The sequence below is a fragment of the Leuresthes tenuis genome, unplaced genomic scaffold (genome assembly GCF_036924035.1).
Source record: "Leuresthes tenuis unplaced genomic scaffold, fLeuTen1.0.hap1 SCAF_18, whole genome shotgun sequence".
Taxonomy (NCBI): Eukaryota; Metazoa; Chordata; class Actinopteri; order Atheriniformes; family Atherinopsidae; genus Leuresthes; species Leuresthes tenuis.
This window is the reverse complement of record NW_027325372.1, coordinates 23,533,976-23,550,740: the sequence shown is the minus strand read 5'-3', so window position 1 is coordinate 23,550,740 and position 16,765 is coordinate 23,533,976. Positions and strand designations below refer to the sequence as shown.

General features: G+C 38.9%; 1 protein-coding gene across 1 annotated transcript in view; it reads left to right on the top strand.

Moving 5' to 3' along the window:
* Positions 1-16,765, top strand: part of LOC140275177 (ubiquitin-conjugating enzyme E2 E2-like) — a 66,151-nt gene that overhangs the window by 43,818 nt on the left and 5,568 nt on the right. The window contains exons 4-5 of the mRNA XM_072370591.1: positions 5,895-6,027; positions 15,627-15,774. Coding sequence (XP_072226692.1) covers positions 5,895-6,027; positions 15,627-15,774 — 281 coding nt within the window. The remainder of the gene's footprint in view (positions 1-5,894; positions 6,028-15,626; positions 15,775-16,765) is intronic.

The window sequence follows — 16,765 nt, the reverse complement described above, 5'->3', positions numbered from 1 at the left end:
GAGCGAACACTGTGGAGGTGCCCTTTAGTCGGACACCAATCCCCCAGCTGCTGTTGCAGTACAACAAGGCTGTGTTTGTGCTGCACTGCTGCTTGTGTGAATGTGTCCGTCAGTATGTTTCTGAGTGTGCACCAAGGAACTGCTGCAAAACACCACAGAGGAAAAAAAGGCCACCAGACTTCTCCTCTCTAAATAAACATTTTAGAAGATAATGTGACATGTGCATAACCCCAAATGAGTGAGTACTCTTCCATCTCTGTCTGATGTCCTAACAAGTCGAATATTAGTCACATTCAGTGTTTCTGTGCCGAGTTTCGCAAGGAAACCCAACAGTCTGTAGCTACCTGCTAAAGTTCCTTTTTTTTTATTGTTGCATCACATGTAAAACGTGTGCACCTCGTGTGAAAGAATAGTTTCCATGAAGAACTTGGAAAAAAAGGGTGAAAGATGTAGATAACATTGACTGGATTTGGACGATGCTATGTGCTGAGTTGCTGGAAAAACTCAGTTTTGTAGTCATACACAGTTCACACTCAGATCCCTTTTCTATCAGGGGATAGAAGCCTTCCTGCAGTCTGAATATATTAAACTTTACACTAAAATCTATTAACTTTGAAAATGCCGGTTTTTGAGTTCAATAATAATATCACAACGATGGTTTGAAACCCTGAAGCAAACCTTAATTGATTAGTAAATCTCCATCTAACCAGGTTTCTGCTCATTAAAGCTTTAATAAGATAGTCATTTGCTTAGTAACACTGCAAAGCAAAGAGGAAATTGAATTTTGAGGAAAAGCACCAAGACTTTTCCCCATAGTATTTAACAGCTTTTTTTTCCCCTATTTTGCCTTTTCTGGAGAAATGTGGCTCTGTGGTTCAAGTTATCTGGAAAAGAATTACAGTACAAGTTTATGCTATAAAGGATATAGTTAATATTCACATGAACAGTGTCTGTATTTGAAATGTCATGGAAGAATTGTTATGATGTGAGCCTTAATTTTCTGCAGAGATCATAAAAATGTCAAAATTTAAGTTAAAGGACTTAATGTATATGTGGGTTTAAGAAATGCTGCTAACATCTGTTTCTTGTTATGCAATGGGAAGGTTAGTCATCAAAATTCCAACCCGCATCAATCAAGTAGTCATTGGCATCAGTTAGGGCTGCCACCTAATAGTTAACTGGGCTTTAGCCAGCAATAAAGATCTTTGTTGGCCAATTTTTTATGACTCTATTTCATTTAAATTAGCTGCAGCATGCACTTATCAACGTTATGTAATGCGCTTATATATAACACACCTCTCTGTGCTTGAAGTAGAGTAGCAGACTGGACTGTCCCAAACATTCAGCCACTGATTTTGTGTACCAGCTCAATCCTATTCAGGGTTGTGGGGGAGCTTAATCCAGCTGCTATTGGGCAAGAAATGGAGTACAGCCTGGCCTGTCCTTCACAGGGCCAATGTGTAAGAGGATGAGAAGAGAATTCCCTCCGTTAGCTCTCCTATAGCTGCAAACAGCCACATAACAGTAGCTATGTGCTAACAGAGCTATAGCACACGTTCTTTCATTCATTCTTCTTAAAGTATTGATGAAATAGAGACAGATAATGCCTTATTTAGAGGCTGCATCGTCTTTGCCCCGTTCACTCCGTTATATGGATATATGCTGATCGCGAGTTATCTAAATAGCTTCTGAAGGACGCCGACTTTCACCAAACTGTTCTCGGTGAGTAGATAAATATATTTCATGCCAGAAATAAGGTCTGGGTTTAAAAATACCGGAGTTCTCCTTTAAAGTAAAGCAGTGGTGAGCTTGTTTTTAATGACAGTTGGCACTATGTCACCCCTGTATATAGGGTGAGGGTTCAGGCCCCTCCTGACATAGACGTCACTACTGCCACTCATGGTTGGCGTAATATTATTTGAGCTTCTGACGAGGTCACGCAGGAGGTGATTCCCATAGTGAGACACTTCTGCATGCTAATCAGAGAACCAGCATTCTATTCATAACCTTAAGTCACCGAATACACTGTAGCCATAGATCACTGAGGGTTAACACAGCTGCTACTGGCAACAGAAAATAATTTAATCATCTTATTTTAGTTTCAAAAGCTTTTTTAAAAACAGTTTAAACACACTATTTTTGATGGGGAAAAATGCATCAGCCATCCAGCTGGCTCTCTGCCATTCATTTGCTTATTCACTTATGGACCAAAAATGGTACACAATCATTAATCTCTTCAACCTTCTTCAAAATGCATATCTTTTGATGATACCTAGTTATTTATATGAATAGCAATTTCATACAAATAGCTTGTACTGCAGAGAAATGATCAGTGCTCAGGGGACATTCTACCTTTTGCTGTTATATGGACCACACGCTTTATGTGTGTAGAGAACTCGTAGTTATGTGGGAGCTAAAGGATTTAGAAAGAGCCTCATCTTAATTACACTTCCCTGCTAGTGGGGCACTCATAGTTTTCCATACTCGATATAAATGGCTTCTGTTGTGGAAGTTGAGACCATGGCTAATAGCCAAGTCCAACATTGTCGTCTGCTTGTTGTTTTGACTGAGAGAAAAATGAGCAGTTGGCCAGCCTTTGAAGGCCTAAAGAACTATTTGTAATGTCTACCTTCTTATAGTATTTAATAATAGGGTTTTCAAGGCCAGTACTTGCAATTTGGGGATTGAGTCTACAAACAGTGGCTCTTTTGTGCTAATATTTATCAGAATTACGCAGGATGATGAACAGAATCAGTGTGGTTACTCATTGCATAGAGCACATTATGGATAATAGAGGAAATAGTTACTTAGACAGCTATTTTAAAACGTGTGTCTCAGTGATATATGTTTTTTGTTGAGCTTTTGAACTCTCTACTAAGCCATTTCTTATATGGTAATAGTTGTTCAAAGAAATGTGAACTCGGTGAAAAACAAATAGAGTGCTTTTATATAGACATACATTAGAGATATGTGCTATAATAAAACAGTAACAGACTAAATGGAAAGCAAAAACAGGTCACAAAAATAAAATGGGAACGAAATTAGCAAAGAGCAAATAATTAGAGAAAGCCAAACAAACAAAGCCACTGGCACAGAGTCTGGTAGGTGCTGTGAACTGACCTCCAGCGAGCACATCGTAGAATCTGCTCATACAGATGTACAACCATTTTATTGTTATACCTCTTTCCTTTTAAGAGTGCATTTTCTGAAAAGGTGAATTAAGATGTGGTTTGTTTAAGCTCAGGCAGAGATGGCAATTTGTTTTTTTTGTGCACGTAACCTTTGATAACTTATTGATGCTGAAGTGATTTTGTTGTGTGCCATAGGATTGCATACAAATTCAGATGAGAAGATTAAAATGTTACCATTTCTGCAGACAACATGGCTGAAAGATCTTGAGTTTGTTGTCTTTTGTCTAATCGGTTAAAGCAGTGGCTCTCAAACAGGTGATCCATTTAAAGGTGGGGTTTTTGAACAAATTACTCTGGATGGACAATGGAATGATAAATGGAAAGGTTTTTGTTGTTTGCGAATAACTAACCTCAATCCTTTTTTAATTAAGATTAAATCCAACTCTTCTTACTCCTCAGTTATAAATAGCCGCTCACTCAAATATTTAACAGTGATTTATATTTTTCTCCCCAAAGCAAGAAAAGTATGAATGAGATTGAACCCACAGAGTTAAGACATGATTACAAATAGTGTCTGCCCAGCAGTCATATTGTGAGTGGCGTGAAGCACTAACTTCTTCTTATTCCATCTGATCACTTCAGTTCTAGTTGCAGTATCCAGGAACTGTGGGCCAAACTTTGGTTTTTGTTTAGGTATATGAACACTTTCATGTTTGACATTTTCTAATTCAGTGAGTATTCAGGTGAAGCAAACCAGAAAATGCACTTCCTGAATCCTGGTAATTGAACTAAAATTGTACTGTTTTTCTTAAATGACTAAAATACCAATGCTAATAATGACCTCTTGGCAATTTATTTTGCAAACATGTGTTTTAGCAATATTAACATGAAAAATTATGATTTAGCTCACTGCTGTTTGGTCAATTGAAAGTGTTGCTGCCACGAGCCAAGTATTCATTCACCAACAAAGCATATCTAAAGCGATCCATTGAAAAATAGCAAGAAAGAAACGTGAGTCAGACGTGTCTCCACTAACTTATCTGAACTGAATAAACTAGGCTGCGTGTTGCAATAAAATATGTATTTGTAAGTAGTTGTCCTACGTTGCAGGGGATTCTAAATATAGAAAAAATTGAGACTTCTTCTTCGGAAATGACTTTCATGTCTGGAAAATTTTGGATTTTGTATTTTGTAGGATGTCGGTCAGTCACAGGAGTGTTTTGTTTGCCAGCTCAGGATGGAAACAACTGGAGTGGTGAGTCACTCATTTTAATCTTTGCCAGCTCAGACATGATTCACTAGTGTGTCTCCATCTCCCCTAATAGGCATCAGGTCTTTTTCGAAAGGGGAAAAACTACCTCGAACAAGCTTTTAGACGTTTTTTTTAAAACATTAGTTGAATTTTATTTCAATATTCTACATCGTACTGACTGAGCAGGGCAGGCAGAGATGGAGGAAAAGCTGAGCTGTTCTGGCTCGGTTTAATAGAAAGTAGCAATGGTTTCCTTAAAAGTTGCAAGATTTATCGCAGAAAGAGAAATCTAGCAACAAAGTTGATTAGTTGGCTATGTTGCAGAGAAGTTATGAGCGAGTCTACAGCCTTCCGAGTTTCCTCACAGCTGCAGAGGAAAAGGGGAAGGTAGGGGTCTGAGATGAGTGAGAGAAGAGATGGACAAACGCAGCACAGCTTTCAGGTTATCAAACTATTAGGTCTCATTTGATATCTTGTTTGAACATATGTCCTCTTCAGAAGTCTACATGTCACTCAGCCCTAAATCTGGCAGTGCTTTTCTTTTACTACTGCCACTAAAAAACTATTCGACACACAAACACAGATTTCTTCAATAAATCACAACGGGCCGTCACCTCATACTGAGTGGAGCCATTTATTGGCCCTCCTGTCCCCCGCTGGCCCAAACACACTATTTTTATCCATCCAGGAGAACACGTCGGCATCCTTTCCTCAGCCTGCTCCCATAATTCCTCTCTGTGTCCAAACACACACCGACAAGAAATAGGTCTGCAGTGATCCTGTGCTTTACGACAGGCTGCTGTTTCACATGAACAACTCCACTCACGCTCTCACCTTACACTTATGTGCCTCTCACACACACACACACACACTCCCTCTCCCTGGCTTTCTCATGCTGTGTAAATGATGAAAGTGAAAGTAATACAAGAAACTGACAGGGGCATCTGGCCTAATTCCGACAGAAAATGGAATTGGATTAGTCCCTCTCTTCTAACAGCTGTGTGTGTGTGCGAGTGTGTGTGTGTGTATTTGTTCATGTGTGTGAGGCAATAATTAAGCCAACAATGGAGCTCGGCAGCAGCCAGCTGCCCTGCAGTGAAATGCCGATAAACAGTGAGGAAACAGTCGCTGCTGCTGCTCAACACCTTCCTGTTTGTGTGTGTATGGGGTGTATTAGGGTGTGTGTTTCACGCTTGCATACACACACCAGACACATCAGTCATCTGCAAGACACTGATCATAAACCTCATTCCTTCTGTCTTCCAGATGCAGTCTTTGTTACATAAACTGCAGGCATGTCTCCCAGTCTTCCTAATGGATGAGAAGTTTAAACTGCAGCTTTGTGAAGCTGATTTAACAGTTGATTATCACACGTTTTATTTATACACTGGCTTGCTTCTGCGAAAAAGAATGAAATTACACCCCTAGGGCACCGTTCGTCTGTAAGCGCTTGTTAGTAGATTCAATTACATCTCCTCTCTTCATTGTTTGTTTTATTTTTGTCAATGCAGCGCCGGGCCTAAAGGAGACAACATCTATGAGTGGAGGTCGACTATTCTGGGGCCCCCAGGCTCCGTGTACGAGGGAGGAGTGTTTTTCCTGGACATCGCCTTCACACCAGACTACCCCTTCAAACCTCCCAAGGTGAGTGATGCCCTGAAGCTATGCAGCACAGCCTCCCTCTGTGGAAGCCAGACCTTTGAATAATGCCACTAATGCTATTATTCTGTACAACTGCTCACTTTTCAATTTTTTTGTGGAACTACAACTAATTGTTTTAGTTTTCACCTGTGGTGTGTTGAAAAATGAATGACATCAGCATGGAGAACTTAATCAGGCCTAAAGTCAAGTGATGGTTCAGCTGGATATTTCTATTGAAACATAAGACTGTTTTATGATTTTATTTCCCTATCAAATATAAAAAAAGCCCAAAATCCAAGTAGTTTATTCCTTTTTTTAAAAGAAAGAAAAAATAAATATCAATTTTGTCTTTATAATAAGCAAAAATTATTTATGGCATTTACAGTACTGTGCAGAGGTCTCGATCCACCCATCATTTCTGTGTATTTTGCCATCCATTCAGCCTGACTTTCTAGTATTTCTCTTGACATTCTGGAAGTTTAAGTTTTCCTTTGGACATTCCACTTATTTTCTGTCTAGTCCTTGTACGTGACAGTGTTTTTTGTTTTTTGTCCTATGAATTATTTGAGAATTAAAAAGACACCAAACTCAAGTGACATAACAGACAACTTAGTAAAGAACCATTTTTAAATTGTAGCTTTAGGCACTTTGTTATGAGCAGCCTCTTACAAAAACACATAATTTCTTGTTGCATCTATGAAAAATGCCAGAGATTTGATTGTCAGTTCGATAGATGTTAAATTGTATTTTTGCCCCAACAAGGTGATTTACCAAAGAGCTATTAGGTGAAAACTTGGCATATCTCAATATTGTGTGCAGTGTGTTCTAAAAGAAATTGAGGAAACTCTGTGAGTGAAGGAAAAAAGAAGTGTCAGGCCTAAAAACTATCTACAGCAGATGAACAGGATGTGAAAGTGATGTCCTTAAGAAAGAGGAAAAATCCAGCAGACCTGACACAGGACCTGAGAGATGCATCTGGACCTTCAGCTGATCCATCTACTGTTGGCCCAAGCCTCATCAGAAATGGTCTCAATGGAAGGGTGGCTGTCAAGAAGCCATTCTTAAGGAAGGGAAACAAGGAGAAAAGGCTGAGCTATGCCAAATGAATTACAGGACTGAACAGGTGTTATGGAGGGATGAATCCTCCCCAGACCCCAAAATTCAACATTATTGAAGCAGTGTGGGATCATTTTGACAGAGAACTGAACAAAAGGCAGCCAACATCCAGAGGAGAGCTTTGAGATGTTCATTCTTACTTCAAGAAGCCTGGAGAACTAACTGAAGACTACTTAAAGAAATGATAGAAAGCTTGTCTAAGACGGTTAAAGAATAAAGGTGCTCATCGTAAATATTGACTTTCATGGTTGTTGAATTGTACAAAAAAATTTTAAATCATATACTGATTTACAATTTTTCTTTAGTGAAATTGTCTTTTCTTTAACTCCACTTTTTTCTACCTACTTACTTTCATATTTTGATGTAATTTCTTTGCCAAAAACTGAGTGAAAATGTTGAAGCAGCAGAGTGCTCTTTGTGTTTTTTTAATGTTTGTGGCAGCAAGATGATGTCTGCTGAAATAAACCAGAATGTGCCGTGATGGTAATGAAGCTGCTCGTCACCCTGTGCAGCAGGGGTGTGTTTTCAGTCAACAGTTGAGCTGTACATCACAATTATTGAAGACTTTCAGTTGAATCATTTAACAGTATGAACAGGAAACAATATCATCAGACTTCTGCTTGAGAATATCTTGCTTTTTTGCGCCCTTTTAAAGCTGCAGTATTTGCTGTGGGTTTCAGGTGTGTGTATGTGTGTGTTCAGCTGATGCAAGAGTGTGTCAGTATTTACACAGCAGACCGGCTGACAGGGGTTACCACCTCCTTTGCTTCGAGTCGTACTTCTGCTGTTGCCCAGGATTTTGGTTTCAAAGCATCAAGAAAGTCTTGCTGCGTAACCTCTAGAAGTTATCTAGAAATATGTTTTAGAATAAAAGTAAACAGACATTTGTCTGAACAAAATGTTGGGGTAGTCTCTTCAGGGACTTGAAAGATTTAGCTGTGTATCAGAATGCTGCAGTTTTGTGTTTTTTCATGGCTCAGTTTGAAGGAAGGCTTAAAATGTCAATACGGAAAGCAGCTCCAGACTAAAAGAGAAATGGGACTTTGTTCTGTAGCTGTTGTTCAATTCAATTCAGTTTATTTCTGTAGCGCGATCCAGCCATTTTCTTTACCCGCTTAATCCGTTGGTCAGGTCGCAGGGGCTGGAGCCTATCCCAGCTGTCATTGGGCGAGAGGCGGGGTTCACCCTGGACAGGTCACCTGTCCATCACAGCGCCACACTGAGACAAACGAGAACAGCCACACACAGAGTCACCAATTAACCTAACATGCATGTTTTTGGACTGTGGGAGGAAGCCGGAGAACCCGGAGAGAACCCACGCATACACGGGGAGAACATGCAAACTCCACACAGAAAGGTCCCAGCTGGGAGTTGAACCTGGAACCCTCTCGCTGTGAGGCGACCACACCACCGTGCAGCCCCCAATTCATACATACAAAGCCAATTAAAAAAAATAATCCAACAGATTGCACTGAAACTTCTCTTCGGTCCAAACTCCCGTTCATAGATTTATAAAAATAAGACAAGTTTTATTATTGGAGCACTGTGCATGTTCGGCCTTAGTCTTTAATGTTATTGTGTAGTTCTCATCATAAGTGTTATTATCTCATTTGATTTGGTCATTCTTACAAACATTTCGTACTTCTATACAAACAATGCAGTATTTCAGAAGTTCGGTCCGTATTGCAGTATAAGGCTTTTTTTAGTTTTATTTTGATAAAATTGCTGAGAATTATTTTTCTTTTAAGAAATTGGCATAAAATTAGATTAAATTGTTATTGTATTGTTTCAAGCCCCATTTCTATAACCTGGACTTGAAAGGACAGTACTCCATGCTCTCCCATTATTCTAGAACAGTGAATCTTTACTGGCCTGGAGATTAGATTCATTTGATGTTTATACTTTGACAATTCAATGCATCTAAAGATCCAATTCATTGTTTTGTATTCTTGAATTATCATGTAAGCACACATAGCTACTTTTTATTAATAAATACACTCAGATGAGTCTGAAATCTGCACTTACTGATACTTTAAAAAATTAAACAAATGTCGTCAATATGGATATTACAATCCAATCTTAAGTTTTGGTTCTGGTTAAGGCTTCTTTTATTGATTAGCCAACACCCGATCTCTGTTGGTTCTGCCGGTTAATTCAGTGTATGGTAATTAGCACATGACTAATTAGCATATCAATACAAAGGCACATTACCAAAGCTATTTCTCAAGCACTGTGGATATATTTATATATACCACTGAATCAGCTGAAGACTGTTAGCTGTTAGCTTAGCATGTTTCAGTGGGTAACATTTGCTCTTAGACAAACTGCATTCAGTGTCATCACAGTTATTTGAAATTTTTCTGATTTAGATTTTTTTTGTTCTTCTATAGCCTTTTTTACATATCTGTTGCGGCTTATGAATAAAGACCCACCGTTATTCCACCTCGGTAATTCCCACATGCCAGACAGACGTGTATCAGCCCTGCTTTTCTGTGTGCATGCACACAACAAGCCAGCATGACAGAATTAGCTGAGTGACAACAACATCATTGGTTAGAACAGTTTATTCTGCAATGCTTCCCCTGTGGCGGATCAACTTTGGACCCACCCAGCCCCTATTTTGATTCTTTACTTTTATACATAACACCAATGTGCAACGAAGACGCTTGAAAGGCGTGTGTTGCCAGATGACTCTGAATGATATCTGTGACAAAAACAAAATCAAACTTGATCCCTAGTCTTTAATATATGAAAACAAAACTTTGTGTTTTGCGTGTCTGAGTGACCTCAGTACTGTACAAACTGTACTCATGCAAAGCAGTTGCCTCTGGAGTCCACAGATTGGCTCAGTTTGGCTGTAGGACACGGGTGTTTCTGTGAGGTGAAGTTTAATGAGGAGCTGCGTCTCCTTGGTGAAACCTGAGGTTCTCTACCACTGAAAAAACTCAGTGAATCCTCAGATATGAAAACTGACAAATATTTGACTTATTTATTTGCTTCTTCCTCAGAGTTAGATCATTCTTAGCTGATTTTGCGGCTTGGCTGTACTCAGCGCAGTTGCAGACTTTTGATCAGAGTGAAAATAAGCACATTTCTCCCATTAGTTGCATTATAAAAGTATTTCATTTTGTGGGGTAGATTTTACAGACTGTCATTATTCTTATCTAGTCTAATTTATGCATTCCAGTGAGTTCATAACATCCAATGTGTCCACAGATATCCACTCATTGCATTTTATCAGCCATCACAGTGACACAAGCTTGATATTGGAGCTATTTAATGTGGCTTCTTCATTGTCTTTTTTTACACCAGCTTTGACACATCCTGTTTTTTTCTGTGGTGTGTAAAGGCAGGTTAACTTTTTTATATCTTAATCACATTAATTGTGTGGTGTTATTTTGTGTATGCTGCAAATTCTTGATAATGTTCTATAACTATGTATGAATTGGTTAAAGGAAATGAATGGCAATGCACTCGTGGCAGCCCGCTGCAGTATCTGGACATGTTGTCTTTCTTTGTATCTTCTTGAGATTTTCTAATGAGCTTTTTTTTTTCTGAAAATACAGATTTCTTATCAAAACATTTTTGAACACGATGCAGTTTTTTTAACATCTGTTATTAAGTGTAGCCATGCCAACGGGAAAGTTGTTTGCATTTGGAAATAAGACCTCAAATCTAGATTATATGAAGAGGAGATGTCAAGGATGCAGACCAGGATACAATGTAGAAAAATGAGATGAGAAAGTTTCGTTTCTGCCCTTGATTATCATGGAAAAAGTGTCACTGTCAGCTAAAATAGATGAGCTTGGAGTCCTGATGAGGTAACGGCAAGAATATCAGGAAGGCAGTAAAATTAGTTTCATCAAACATGCCTCTTCATCAGGTTTTCAGACTCTCTGGGCAGACAGAGACTGCAGACTGAGTGGTAGCAGTGCTGCTTAACCAACAGATGGTGTAACCCTGGAGCATCTCTGCAACCCAAATTTTTAACTGTTGTTCTGAGTTTCTGTCTGTTGTCTACCCCAATCCACTCATGGTGATTTCAACCACACCTCTCTCTGCTACATTTCAACTTTCCAAAGGTTTTCAGCTGATTTTTGTTTTATTTTATTTTGTTACCTATGTAGAAGAAGCAATAAATGTACCTTTTGGGACTTATAAAGTACTGTATTATTTAATTTAATTAAACATTCGGTCTCTGTGTCGATGCAGAACCATTCAAGTTCACATCAAGCTGTATCTTAGAGTAAAAGAGATAGTCATACCTCTTGTTTATACATGCAACATTCTGCATGCATCAGTTCAAATTTTCAAGCATGAGTGAAGTTTATTTCAACTTAGTGGTTTTTTTGTAGTCTGGGTATTTTGGCTCTATGACAAATATGCATGATGATGCTGTTCAGTATCTACTGCAGTTTAAGAATGTAAAGTTAACTTGATGAGTCGAGCCAAAATTGACAAATTAATGACGACATAACCCAAAAGGAAACTCGCCTGAATTCTTATTAACATGTTGTGGGATCCCCTAAACATCTGTTAAGTAGACATTTTTAATGAAGTTTTTCTCTGATATTTTGTATCTGTAGCCCACAGTATTTGAGTTTTAAACACCCAAAGAGAAACCATATTCCAGATAGCCCATCTCCTCACAACAAGCTCTAACTGCCTCCTTTCTGGCAGTCCACACTGAGGGGAAGCTGAGCTCAGCTAAGCTCTTGGCCTCCTGTTGCCTTGTTTTTCCAGTCTGGCTGTGAGCTGTGCCATCCAGCAGCTCACAGCCCCCAATCCGACAGCTGCAGGTGCTCACAACACTGGCTCACTCACTGATGTTAGGATGATAAGACTAGTTAAGGCTGACACTGATACTCTTAGTTTGAGGCTGAGGGTAGCAGAGGCCCTGTCTCTGTATTTGTATTTCAGCCACCTGATGACTGAGAGATCAGACTCTTCTAACATTACACTCTCATAAACTCTTATTTCCTCATGGCTCTGAAATTAATTCCAGCACACACCTTATCTTCCCCTGCTCAACACGAGACTCATGGTCCATCTTTCGTAACAGCCTGTTGAACCCCTCGTGAAGCACCATAAAGACGAGCTTAGATGATTCCCTCCTTTTTAACCAAACTGGTCTATTCTGTGTCATTTAAGATGTGTTATTCCACTGATTTTCCTTTCAGTCCGTGACAGATGGCTGAAATGAACCCAGGCCCTTTAAATTGCCTAGAGGTAGGGAATTTTGTCAGCCTGCTAAACCTTTAAAAAGCCACTGTGATCTATTGAAATCACCTTAAAGTGCGCTGATATAACAAGACAGGATTTATTTTTAAATGTTATGTTGTCAAATGAAAGATGTGTTTATACCTGATCTTTGGTTATATTGGACCATTTTAGATAAATCTGTGAACTGATGACTGTTGAAAGCAAGGTGTTTCATATAATACTGCAATAGCTGGTAAAATTATGATTTCTTTATTAAGACTGTTTTTCATGCTGGTGAAAACAGATAAATTAATATAGTAACAGGGGAAACTCTGGAATGAACTCATTTAAATTAAAATGGGCCAAACTTTTGACACTTATCTTTCGTGGATCGGGAAGAGTTCTCTTGTAAAAAAAAATAAATAAATTTTCCTGTTGCAGTGAAATTTTGAAAGAGGATGAACTGATTGTAAAATTCTGGGCTTATGCAATAATACAACTGACGGGGAAACCATGAAATATACTTTTTAAACAGTTTTCATCACACTATCTTTGAATGATAACAAATGAATTTACACAGATGCTGAACCATTACCAACTCTTTCACCATTTTGTGCCCAACAAAATCAAATGTAGAAAAATAAATCTTGTTAGTTTGAGGGAAAAGTCATTGCAACACAACCAGGACACAGCAGATAGTATTGGCCATCATTTGATGTTATCCTATTTGCACACTTGATATCAGCTGATACCAATGTTAGGCTGATTTATCTGCACACCCCTAGTTTTGAAATTAGCAGATAAACATTTTGAAGTATTTAGCAACTTTTGTCAGATATGTTTCCTTAAGTGAGATGCAGATAGATTTTAACCATAAAGGTAAATTAAAAGAGGGGTGTTTGTGTTTTTTTGTTGCTTTATTTTTCTTATTTCCCTTTTTTCCAAGCCTGGTTGTGAATATTCTGTAGACCTGCAGTGGAGAGGTCGGAGCATTCTCAGTTTGAAGAAGCCGAGAGGATTCCTGAAGGATAAGCCAGGTTAATCGCAGCTTAGAGTAACACAAACGCCCTTTTTTGCATTTAAAACAACAGAAACCTTTCAATTTCATTATGAGTTGAGTGAACACGTTACTCTGGATTTTTTGTATCAGGCTGTTATTTACATATACATTTTTCTCAACTGAAGACTGTCCGTGCTACAATACGTAACACAATTATTTCAACTTTACACTCCATCACATTCGTCAGGTGATGCAGTGCAGCATTCAGTCGTCAGAAATCCTCTCTGATTCTCCAAAGTGAAAGTTTACTACTACTGCCGAGCACGTCGCACAAAAATAACTCCCGGTAAATATCCATTTTCTGACATGTTTTTGTTTTGCTTTGCATCTGTCAGTTGTGTTAAATGGCGAAAGTTGTTTAACAACTTTTTTGGTCAATCTCGTGCTCTGCGAAGCCTTTTCATTTTGTATTTTGTCACATCTTTTTCTACTTAGTCCATATCGTCCTGAGATTAAAAAAATATATTTTTTTAAAAAAGAAAGTATGTGGAAAAATTGAATATTTTCTATGGATATTTACCTTGAGATATTAAAGTGTTTTCTACCAAAGCAAAAGTGAGTCTCGAATACACATCTTCCCATTGAGAGCTGTGTGGGGGGTGAAACATGACAATGCAGAGGTTGAGTTTAGAGGCTGGAGATGAAACCAAAATACAGACAGAGGATGTTGGATTAGACCTAAAGCTTTTGTTACGCAGAGGTAGCATCATAATCTATTAGCATCAGCCATGATGGGATTACAGCCTGTTAATGGGACCACACAGACGAGCCAGGGATCTGTTTCATGGCTGGTGCGCTGCCAACATTAGCATGCCATGGCTAACCCGCCTCAGCAGAGGTGTAAGAACAGGAGCTTTTCTGACATGAGACTTGCACTCATCCATCCAACGCCACATCTGACACTTTCCTCCCATTCCTTTTTAGATTTCCAGAAATCGATTCAAGATACAGAAAGTGTCCTATTTATTGATCTGGCTGTCTATCACCAGTCATCACCACTCTGGTAGCTGTATGAAACATGGGAAAGGACAGTTTGATATGCATGCAAGGGTTATTTGTTTCTGATAGGGAGGCACTGTGGGGGAGGACTGGAGAGTTAATGAAAAGATTTAGGAGTTTGAAGATAAATGAGAGCGGGCTGCAATAAAAAAGCAAACAGAAAGAACCTAACATGCTTGAACCAACTCAGCAGCCTCAGTACAGACGAAGCAGAAGCAGAGGTCAAAGGTCCCTCCTTAATGAGGTTGTGCTCCGTGTGCTGATGTCAGGCTCTGCTGGGTACTGGACAATGTACAACTATGGAGGATCCACAGGGACTGTTGGCTTCACATATAAACAGTGCACAGAATCAAGTGTGTGTCATCGACTTGGTGAGAGCAGCAGCTTCAGTTCATCTCTGTCAGCAATGTTTTACGACGATATTCTTTTAGTGGACTGTGGTGCACTTACCACAGATGAGCCTGAACATTAAGTTTTGATAATGTCCCTTCAAACCGTTGAAGCAACTCAAAAGTTTTTACTCAGTCTAAAGAAAAAACTTCAAGCAACATGCCTAAAAAAGAAAAAAATAGAACATTTGTTGTGAATGAACTGTAAGAAAACTGCTGAAACTGTCATTACCTTTATTTCTGGTTTATTGACTGATTTTGGTTCATGATTCTACCTTTTTTTTCTGGACTTGATCTGACAAAAAGAAAAATGCTTTTCATGACAACAATTTCACCTCATTTTCTTTGGAAGGTTTTACAAAGCAAGAATGTTCATATAATGAATGATTTTTATTTATTTTTTTCTACAAAATAAAACGGGTAATAAAACAACCTCCAAGAGTAATTATTCTAGATCCAATGATCTTATCCACTCTTAACGATGATACAATAAGACAATTGTGTAACCCATTCTCTATTATACATTATAGCTTACATTTATCAGATAGTCAAATCCAAGCAGATATTCACGGTCAGTAATGGATTGACACAATGACAACAGACTTGTGTCTCTTTGTGTTGTGCGAAATTGTTTTAGGATCATAAAGATGCCCATATGTACACAGCTGTGTGCGCTGTGTTGAAATGAGAGTATGTAAACTACTGTATACATATATGTTTTCTGTGAAAACATGCTGGAATCTTTTTTCATGCGACAGTTCACTCAGGTCCTGAGCATATAAACCAAACCTGTAAGAGGCTGACATTGATCAAATTCTGTCACGGTCTCATCCCAGGTGACATTCCGTACAAGGATCTATCACTGCAACATCAACAGCCAGGGGGTGATCTGCCTGGACATCCTGAAGGACAACTGGAGTCCCGCCCTCACCATCTCCAAGGTCCTCCTCTCCATCTGCTCCCTGCTCACTGACTGCAACCCTGGTGAGTGCAGCAACCCAGTCCTGTGATGAATTGTAGACACTATACATGTCTATTGGATAAGTCCCCTATCACTCAAAGAGACCCCCCCTCCTATAGTACATCATTGGAATTCTTTAATTTATAGAGAAAAGTTAATGAATCGATAGTCCTGCATAGTTATCATCAAGGCACAAATAAGCTATTGAGACCAGATTATCTTTGTGTTTTGTTTTGTTATTTTAATTTCTATTGACATATTGCATGTTTTTGTAATAAGAGTGTATAAATCACATTTGGTGTGTTGGTAAGAAGACTCTCATGTTGTCTCTCTGAGGTTGCTGTTCAGTTGAGAAACGACTGTTAACCGGATGGGTTAAAAGGTCAAGGTGAACAGCTTTTAGGAATCTTTGGAGGGAGAAAAATGCAAATTATAACATTAGTCACTGTGTGCCTTTGGGTGTATTAAGATCCATTCATGCGTTCTCCCAAATTTGGGTAGATGTCAGAACTGGAATTCTGTCCATCCTAGTTTCCATGTTCCTTCTCCAAACTGACCCTCAACGACTAAGTGGATGTCCAACATTAGATCTCACACACATCAACTGTGGTGCTTTGCTTAATATCACCTCACCAATAGATAACACTCTTAACCTCCATTAACCATTCACACTTGTGTGAACATGGAGCAGAAAAAAAAGTCATCATCCTCTTGTAATACTGTTTTAACTGTGAGTCTGGGCTTTCCTGCTCACTTCGGTGCAGTTGAGTCAACATCCAACCAGGATAGGCTGATTAAATGCAATCCTGTAAACAGCTGACAGCGTACGCTGGGAAGACTTAAACTGTTTTAAAGCTAATTGGTGCCATTATGGCCCAGTTCACCCACAGTGCAAAGACCACCTCTGGAAGAACTGGGAATTCAATCTGTCTTTAATGAACCTGTTAAACCCAGTTCCACTGGTCCTCTGCTACCAATGCAGTTTATATCCGTTGATATAAAGTATTAAATTGG